This window comes from Sipha flava, unplaced genomic scaffold (assembly GCF_003268045.1).
Source record: "Sipha flava isolate LNK unplaced genomic scaffold, YSA_version1 553_pilon_pilon, whole genome shotgun sequence".
Classification (NCBI taxonomy): domain Eukaryota; kingdom Metazoa; phylum Arthropoda; class Insecta; order Hemiptera; family Aphididae; genus Sipha; species Sipha flava.
This window is the reverse complement of record NW_020273536.1, coordinates 309,989-320,694: the sequence shown is the minus strand read 5'-3', so window position 1 is coordinate 320,694 and position 10,706 is coordinate 309,989. Positions and strand designations below refer to the sequence as shown.

Sequence of the window (10,706 nt, the reverse complement as noted above, 5' to 3'; positions counted from 1 at the left end):
TATAGAATAATTATTTAAATGCAAAATTATTCACCTAGTAACTAAAATTGTATTTATCTATTAAATATATAGATTAAGAAGTTGAGTGAAATTATTTAAAACAGTTGAAAATTAATTAATAAATAATGAACTCGATTATATCAATTATACATTAATATAGTAAATCAAATAGTTATTTTGTAACATTTCAAGGGCACAGGTTCTGATCAAGATAACTGACAGATATATATGGAGAAGAGATAATGCAAAGCTTTTTGAACATAAGAGATCTGATTCTGTTAAAAAAAATTAAATTTAGAATTAACAAAGACTAGATAATAATTAAAGACTAAAATAACATAAATAATTTTTTTATAATAATAATAATTCATTTTGTTCTATGCTACAACATTTTTGTTTTAACAAATAAAAACAATAATAAGTAACAATAATAACATACAGTGGCGTATTTACAATGGTTGTTCAAGAATTTTTTTTTTATAGTATTTTAGTGTAAAATATTTAGAATTCAAACAAAATATTGTATTGATAACAAGATAATTAATAAATGTTCAATTATTTATTATATGTCATGGTATAATTAAATTGTCTAATTAATTTTTACGGTGCAGTTAATTTTTTATTTTTTGCACAATTACATTAGAAATACGCCACTAATAACATAAATTATTATTTATATTAATAATTATCATATTTCTTCTTCATGAACATTATGTATAATAAACAAAAGTAAAAAAATAGCTAAATTTATTAATAAAGAGTTGAAACAAAAAATTAACCACTATGTTTAACATTAATAAGTAAAACAATGAAACCTCAATTTAACATTTAAAAAAAGTAGTATTTTAAATAAACTATGTAGTAAGGGTATGTTGTATAAATTGTTATGAGTTAATTAATGAATGTATATAGAAGAATAGTTATAAATTAAAAATACTGACAATAATAGGCATTATATATAATTTTTATAATACTGTAGAGATAAATATGAAGTAAGAAAAAATATACATATTAATTTTAAAATTTAATTAAAAAGATTAAAATTCACTTTGATTAATTAAATTTATTAATATGTATAAATAAATATGTTATATAAAATTATACAAACAAGATGCCTCATAGGGTTTATTATACATTTTAGTAAATAACAAAACCAATTAAAATGTTTCGTTTTATAACCAAAATATAATAAGAACACTGAGGGACATCAAATTTAAATATATATATATATATATTGTTACGTTGCTAACTTCAATTACTATTATCAATATATTTTTATGAAAATTGATTTTTGCCAATTTTAAAATTCCTGTATTATTGAAAGATTATATAATATCCTTAAAAAAAACCAATAAAATAATAATAATTGTAATACCAATTTCCCAATATATAACCCTAAAACCTATACAATCAAATATTATTAATAATATCTACTAAAAATATTATAAGTAAAATATATTTCATCTAGTCCCATCATAACCAAACCAATGTAAAAGGTCATCAAAGGACCCACTAAGAATTGTAATCCAAACATCTAAATACCAATTAATTATGTGATTATGTGGATTTGGACCAATTTTTAATGTAATTTGAACTATCTTAGACAAATTTTCACTATCTTATATTTTGTCAAACTTTGAATCATTTAAAATACGATATTTTATGATTGGTTTTAGTTAAGAAAATATTCTTAGTTACAAGTATTCGTTAAATATGGATTTGTTTTTAAATTAAAAATTCATGAAAAAAAGCAATATCTTATAACATAACACTGTAATATCAATGTTTACTTAACATGTATCACTAAGCAATTAGTTGGCACGTAACAATATATAAATATAAATACATACATATATATATCTATATATATAATTTTAAAGAAACACACACGCATTTACGCACACATACATACATACACATACACACAGGCATCAAAGAAAATAGGAATAGTTATGAATATGGAAATGTTGATTGGTTGGTGATATTATTTTATTTAATTATTATTTTACAGCCAAGGAACATTTTTTTATGGATGAGATTCGCAACCTGGGCTAACTATCTCGATTTCGATATTTTGCTGTTGTAAAATGTTGAGGCCATGGTAAAGGCCAATCATATTGGCGAGGTATTGGACCATTTATATTTCCTTCAAAATATTTGAATAGCCAAAACCACCAAGATCGAGCTAAGTAGTTATTAGAACTGGAATGCTGTAAAAAAAAAAAAAAAATAAACAAATACAAATAAACCGATAGTAAGTAGGTAATTTATAGTTAAATTTCTTTAAATACGGTATAACTTATTATTGTTGTTAAGATTTAAAATTGTTTAACATTTAACTTGGTTTATTTTTTAAACATACAAGAAAAACATATATATATATAGGTAATTAAAAAAAACTTACTTTCAGATAAACATTATTGGCCAATGTGTGATATATCCAAAACAGTCGAGTAGTAACTAAATATGCGATAATCACATCAATAGTATAGTGACCGTGTGCAATGAGTACCATTAATACTCCAACAGCTCCCATTAACCATGATGCCCAATGAAGTAGATACCAACGTCTGGGGGAATCTTTAAATAGAAACATTTTTAGTAATTTTTGAAGTATTAAAGAAAATAATAAATAATAATACAATTTACATTCAACAATGATTAAGTAGCTCATCACCAAAATTGTAGTATGTCCACTATACATATAATCGCCACAAAATGTATGTTTGCCATTGATTGACAAGCCAAAACCAGAAAACAACTGGAATACACGTTTAGCGATCTGTTCTGGACTAGTAGAGTTGGATTTGGGAGAACAATAATAGGTAGTACTAGATATGGGCAATACAGTTACAAACATAGTAACAGATCGAAGTAGATAAAGAAGGGACAGCATAAACATCAGTCTACGTAAAACAATAAACCTAAAACAATTTTTTTTATTAATATGATGTTATACAATATACATTAAATACTTAAAAACTAGATTAGATTTTTTATTAAATTTAAAATTTAAACCACAATTTAAAATATATATATATATAACATAATATTGTAAATATAACCAATTTATGATTTCATTTCAGGAAATTTAAGGGTTTATTATATAAGTCATGATATCATTAAATTATGAAAAAACGTACTAATAAAATGCTTATGAATAATTTATAAATTTAAAATAAGTAATTAAATATTTTTAAGTATTGTTGATGTCAATAAAATATGATTTTTGATCTGCTTATTTTTAAAATTGATAAGTATAAATTATATTGTATAAAAAATAAATATAACACAATCAATTCATTTTTATATAAAGATTCAACATACTAAAATATACATTGTTAATTACCTATACTTATGACTGGCAATAATTAACAGTGACAAATTTGTGCTGATAATAATAAATACTTCAGATACATCTAGAGCCCAGTCTCGAGCAGGTACAGCATCTAAAAATGTATCTGGTAATGGTTTGTACAAATTACGATCAGGTACTCTTTCGTGGACAACAGCTAAAGATGTAGTAGTGATCAAAAAATTCATGATCAACAATATTAACGCTAAATTAAAAATAAAAAGTAAATACATAATTTGTTTTTATTATTAAAACATATCTTGACATTTACCAACAAAAGTCTTGAATTTCTCTTGTGGGATTCTAATTTTATCATTTGATGGTGGTGGATTAACATTATTTGGCATATCAATGTGCACAGCTGTTCCATTGGCATTGTTATTGAGATATTTGTGATTAAACCCATCATTTCCAGTAGATGACACCCCACCATCTAACTGATGTTTGTTGTCTGCTAAGGTTTGGTGTATATGACCCATAACAGGCTGTTGATGCTCACGATTTTCTCCATTTACATCAATATTGTCATTTCTCGGTTCCCAACCAATACCATTACTTACAGCTGATGTCACCTGTTTACATAAGCCCAACAATGGTTGTCTTTGTCTTTCATTCTGAAAAATATAATTGATTAATAATTAAATTTGTCCCAAATTAAAAAAAAAAATTAAAAACTAATTCTAAATAAAAAAAAGTTGAAAAAAAACACTTGAATATATTATTCAAGAGGAAAGATTTTTCTTCCTAATTCATTCAAATTTAACCTTGATCTAGTATATAATCCTCCCTATAGCAGACATTATTTATTTGCTTAGGATATAAAGTAGGATATAAACAAACTGAAGTTATCTTTTTCATAAATTATTATAAAAATTATACATAATATATACAGTAAAACCTCGATAAGACGAAATCGCTTGGGACCATGATATTTTTCCGTGTTAACGGGGTTAGTTAATTGTATGTAATTTGAAACGGAACCAAAATAATGTTCCGTTATACCGAGGTTTCCGTCTTCCCAAAGTTCCGTCTTATCGAGGTTTTACTGTATGTTTATATAGTACACAAAAATAACTGGTGTACATAGAATATAAATATATTATAGAAACACATATTTTTAATGTTAGTTACAATTTTAATGTACTGTTCATATTTAACACATATTTCTTAACACGTTGACTGTCAAGAGCCCGCTGGCGACCTAAGACAGTATGTTAATATGGAGCCGGCGGTTCAAACCTCTCATTTTATTCAATAGACTATATTTTATGATGGTGTACACGAAAAAAAAATTGATTACTTAATTTTAAATGTATTTTGTGTATATGAGTATTTACCTAATAACCTATCATACATAAAAATTAATAGAATTTAATGCAAATCTCTTATATTTTTAAAAAAAACAATATTACAATAGTCTTATATATTATTATATTATTACCTATTAAAATATTTTTCCTAATGAAAAATTTAAAAATTAAATTATTCTTGTTTGCTGTAATATTTAAAAAAGGCAAAAAAAAAAAAAAAATTTCTTGTAATAAAAATTATATTGTATGATCTGAAAAATACAATACACAATAGAATGGTTTTGGTAGAGGATATGAACTGCAAAATGTAAAAACCTTTTTTTTTTATTTAATGCTTCTCTAAAATATAAAAATATTTTTTTTTATTACTTTTTTTAAATTATTTCATAAACATAAAAAATTAAAAATTCAATAAATATCTTCATTACCTAAATCCTTTTATGTGATATTTTTTATAACATTCTGTAAATAATTTTCTTAGTTATCTACTTCTTTTTTCAGTGGTCTATTTTTTTTTCAAAAAATAAAAAATCGAAACTGAAAGGGTTAAATTACTGAAAGATCGTATTTTCAAATGCGATACCTACTATAATAATATTACGATAGATTTAGAATATTTCTATTTTTAATAATGAAAAACTGGGTATTATTTATGTTTAAATAAATCTAAAAATGTTTAGCCCTAAATATCAAGTAAAAAAATAAAAGTTAAAAATGTATATACTATAAGTATATATATATATATATATATATATAATATATACTTGTAATTCATTAAAAAATTGCATTTAAAAGGTTGAGCGTTGGCCATCACTGTATAAATATCTGGATGAATGAAACGTATAGAGCCAATACATATATTATGTTTCTGAAGTCATGAAGAAATGAGTTCACCACAGATTACATAATTATATCTGCGATTTTATCATGATTTTCCTTTTTTCTGTCAATGTTTTGCAAAATCAACAATTCATTATAGAAATGAAAATACAGGAAATGATAGAAAGTATGCATTTTATTAATAAAAATAAATATATTTAATAAAATGCTTTTGAAATTTAATAAAGAAAGGAGGAAAAGAAAAATTTAAAAAAACCACTACAAGAAAAAAATTTAAAATAAAATATTGTAATTTATAATAACTATTGTCATACGAATTTTAATTACTAGTACAGAGTTATAAACATAAAATGTAAGTGTTGATAAATTGACTTAAATGGATTGTTTATTTATGTATACTAATGAGTAAATTCTATGCTAGTAATTATATAAATTAAATTATTCTAGTATATATAAATTAATTTCAACTCTCCGGGGTCAACCACTTTTTCTGGAAGGTTTCTTCGGTTTTTTATCATTTTCTTTACATTCGTTTTTTATTAATAGATTTAACTTATAATGGAAACTAAATAATAGATTTTGGATTCCACTGAATTATTTTTCTTTTTTTTCTCCCTTGTCTTTCTCCCAACTATTTGGGGTCCGCCCTCCTTATCTTAATTCTCCAATCGCTCGATTTTCTACATCCCTTACTTAAACACCAACACAGCCCTCATATCATTCACAACCATATCCAACCATCTATTTCTTGGTCTTCCTCTTTTTCCTTTATCTTCAAAATTTTAATAACCATTCTTACTGTTTTTGTTTACTCTCGCTTCATCACATGCCCAAACTATGTCAGTCTATTTACTCTCATCTTGTTCACTATCGACGCTACATTAATACTATCTCTTACATGTTAGTTACTTTTTTTTTATCTTTTCTCTTGTCATTTCACTTATCCATCTAAGCATTCTCATTTCCTCAAAACTAGTACTCTATTCTATTCTCTTGTCAATCGCCCAACACTTCGAATCATATAGCATAGTTGGTCTCACTCATTAGAATTCTCTTACCATATAAAACACCCGACGCTTCTCTTCTTTTCATCTAATAGCACTTAATCTTATGTTTTACATCCATGCCAATGTCTTTTTGCACAAATTATCCTAAATATTTAAAGTTCTCGACTTCACCCACCACATCACCACTTATTGGTCTCCTCATCTTATCAACTTTTTAGTATCTTCCTTCAAAGTCACTATACATATCTACTCTATTTTATTTCTACAAATTTTCAATCTCTTTTTTTAAAGAGCTAACCTCCACTCATCTAACTTATTATTAACTTCTTCCAGATTTTCTTTTATCAAAACTATATCATTAACAAACATCATATACCAATTGCACCACTGTCGATTTTCCTAGCAAAAAACCAAACTGATTTTCTGATATTGATGTCTCATTTCTTATTCTCTTCTCTATAATCTTCTCCTAAATCTTCATACTATGACTTATAAGCTTTAATAAATTAAATAAATTAAATAATTAATTTAATACAATACGAGTATGTATTTTTCCATAGCCTCGTTAAGAAATGTTATATTAAATGCCATTCTACAACATGCTGTATTACTGAAATTATTTAGAAAACTTTAATAATAATAATAGTAAATCCTGTTTAGATCAAAATCTACGTCTTTTGAATACGAGAGTTTAATAGTTACTTACAAGCAATATAAAACCACCATTGTAGTCTACCTATTTAAATAGAAATAGAAAGATCATTTTTAGATTTTAAGAAGACCGAAAGAACTATTTGATCGAATTTTAATGCATATAATTCCGTGCTATAATGATAACTGATTGTTCAGATTTAAATTATCATATATAGTCAATAATAAAACCCCATGGCAAAGTTGATTACTGATATATTATGTGTTTCCACAATAATTATACGCGAACCATGTAAATAGTATAATACTGCTAAAATGTTGTATAACCAGGTATGCTTTAAAACGAATTAAAAAGAAAAGAAGGTACAGAAAATTAAAGAGATAAAAATCGCAGAGTTGTTAGAAGAGAGTAGAACATGTGTAAAATTGGATAGTATAATATATATAAAAATTTTAATATTATTTAAGAACGTCGAAAAAAAAAGTGGTGATTGTCGTGTCGGTTCTTTTAAAGTTGAGGTAATTGTTTAGTTGGAACTTGGATATAATAATGTGGGCTGCTGTATTCTATTTTTCCCAGGCCGGTCAGATTATGTCTATCCGCCCCCGGATATATCAACATTTAACCATCTATACAAGCAATACGAATTATTTTATTTCATATTTTTTAATTTGAATTATTTCATAATGAATGGAAAAAAAAATACATACATTATAGTATACATATGGTGGATATCAAAAAAGGAAAATAAAAGAAAAAAAAATGAATTGACTGCTATATTGCCAAAGATTACTGGATATTTTAATAATAATAATTGTGATTTATTACCAAGTAAGTTATAATTTAAATTTTTAAGCAATATCTATAATATATATATATATATAACAGATATAATATAGATATATATAACAGAAAATATATTTAATTTACAGATAAAAATCACACAAGACATCTAACCAATGGAATGTTTGTACGAACACTGTCTAACGGTGAAAAATATCATCATGTTATATTCTCCCAGTCAAGGAAGTATTTTCTGTTTCATGTGCAAATTGTTTGGAAGTAGTCGATCAAAAGACAATCCATTTGTCTGCAGTGGATTTGATAAGTGGAAAAAAGTGAAAGAATCACTCAACATGAAAATAGTTTTAATTACAAAAATGTCACTACAAAATGGTTATTAAGAGTAAATTTAACTATTTTAATTAATAAAGGAATGCATAGACAAATCTCTGTGGAAACTGAATATTGGCAAGAAGTATTAAGATAGATCTATATTAAAAAAAAAGAAACCGGATATTTGGCTATTTTATGGAATGATATATTAGAACGGACCAATAAAACATCTGTTGAACTTCAAAGTAAAATGATTGATTAATTAAAAGCATTTAACCTACTTATATTTTTGAAAAATTTGTGGCTAGTCTAAGAGATTTGTTTAACACTTATGAAAATCAAACTACAAAACTAAGTTTAAAATTAAAAAAATATTTTAAAAAATAAAGATAATGAAAGACAAATTAAAAGAAAGTGTACAAGTGGATCTCAAAATCCAACTCATTTAAAAGGTATTGACAAATTTAGAATAGAAACACATATCATGATTGTAGATAAGTTTATAACAGATTTAGATAAAAGGTTAATCACATATAACTATGTATCTCAGCATTTTTTATTTATCACCAAGTTAAATAACCAGCCAGATAATGATATTAACTTAAGCTTAGACAATTTCATTTCTATAAATAAAGATGACATAGAACCTTCTATAAAAAATGAGTTAGTTTAATTTAGAGAGTATTGGGATCTCAGTAAACCACCATTTGATGCTTCAAATGTGCATAAAATATTAGAATGGTTTGAAGAAATAAAAATAAAAGATGTATTTCTTAATATTTTATTGCAATTCAATTATACTTAACAATTCATACTGCAAATTGTTCTGCTGAATGGGCATTTTCAAAGTTGGTATGCATAAAAAATAAGTTTAGAACTAGTCAGACTCAAAAATCCTTAAAATCATTTATAATATTATCTTTTGAACATGATTTGTTACCAACAATTGATTTTCAAGAAACTATACTAACTTTTGCTCGTAAAAAATCAAGAAAAAATGTTTTAAATAAGAGTACTTAATAATGTGTATTATTCATAATGTATAAATTATTTGTATGAAGTATTTCATAATTATTTTGGTTGAATATAAAAATAACTTATGGACATTTTAAATACTTATTATATTATGTGTAATAATTATAATCATTGTTTTTAAATGTTTTTGATCTATAACATCTATACAATTTAAAAATATTTTAGGTTATTTATTGTGATACATTTTTGGTGCCTTAATGAGGCCCATTTTAACTATTTGCCCCAGGGCCCATTATTCTATAAATCCGGGCCTGATTATTACCTCACTCAATATATGTTAAATTATTATCGTTTGGCATCATAGCGATCAATTTAAAAAGAGAGATCAAAATTTTAGATTAAAAAAATATATAATATTGAAGGTACGAAAACTTTTTATAGGTTAGGACGTTATAAAAGTACGCTATTGGGGTGTCTTAGAGATTAAAAACTCGTGTCCGTTGTGGAAGAATAATTTACAAAGTGCATGTTAACTATCACATCGTGATTAGGTAATGGACTACTATCTTACTGCCTAGAATAATGAACATATTAAACAGTATCAAATATCACCTGGGTCAAGTGACCCCATATATTTTAATATATTTTCGGGACCATCACTTAAATATGTGATAAACAAGAACCTAACGCACCAACAAAAATTAAAAATTGTTCTCACATTTAACTAAAAGTTTAATTGTTTTATGTCTTAAATGCAAAATTTCAATTCAAGAATTTCACATTAAGTTTTGAACTTGAAAAAATTACACATTTAATGCCAATCTAACTAAAAATTTAACAGTTTTTCTCCACATACATACATACATCTACCATGGTAAAAATTTAGAATTTCACTTATTGTTTAATATATTTATTTAACACGCTAAATAGGGCCTCCACAGCAAACAAACTAAAATTAATTAAACAAAAGCTTGTTTATCAAATACTTTTATTAGTTTTTATGATATCCTAAGTACAATATGTTAAACTTATTTAGCCCTATAGATTAACGATATTTTAAGTCACATATTTTTATTATTATTATATTACACTAAGATTTTATTAAATATAAAATAATTATGAAACATACTTGGGTATTCAATGAGAATAATACATAAACATTACAATATCACTTTAATCGGAAATAGTTAAAATATATGCTTATTGTAATGTATGTTATTATAGTAATTGTTACATGTTGTCTATTACGTTATATAAACCATTTGATTAACAGATAGCAGAAACATTTGTTTTATAATAAAAAAATTAACCAGAATATCATTATTCAATACCGAACAATTTCTGTGAAGAGTAGTTATTATAAATTGTTAAAAGATTCTATATATCAAATATAAACACTACCAGGCATATATACAAAAATATATTTTTTGGGAGGGGGATTTGTTTGGTTG

General features: G+C 24.7%; 1 protein-coding gene across 4 annotated transcripts in view; it reads right to left on the bottom strand.

The window, feature by feature from the left end:
* Nucleotides 1–1,883: 1,883 nt before the first annotated feature.
* LOC112691037 (phosphatidylcholine:ceramide cholinephosphotransferase 2-like) overlaps nucleotides 1,884–10,706 on the bottom strand; it is a 47,613-nt gene continuing 38,790 nt past the window's right edge. For all 4 annotated transcript variants that reach the window (XM_025565146.1, XM_025565145.1, XM_025565147.1 and 1 more), the window contains 5 exons: nucleotides 3,627–3,969; nucleotides 3,350–3,560; nucleotides 2,650–2,924; nucleotides 2,405–2,580; nucleotides 1,884–2,210 (listed from right to left, as the gene is read on the bottom strand). In XM_025565146.1, the coding sequence (XP_025420931.1) occupies nucleotides 2,052–2,210; nucleotides 2,405–2,580; nucleotides 2,650–2,924; nucleotides 3,350–3,560; nucleotides 3,627–3,969 (1,164 nt within the window). In that variant the 3' untranslated portion in view covers nucleotides 1,884–2,051. The remainder of the gene's footprint in view (nucleotides 2,211–2,404; nucleotides 2,581–2,649; nucleotides 2,925–3,349; nucleotides 3,561–3,626; nucleotides 3,970–10,706) is intronic.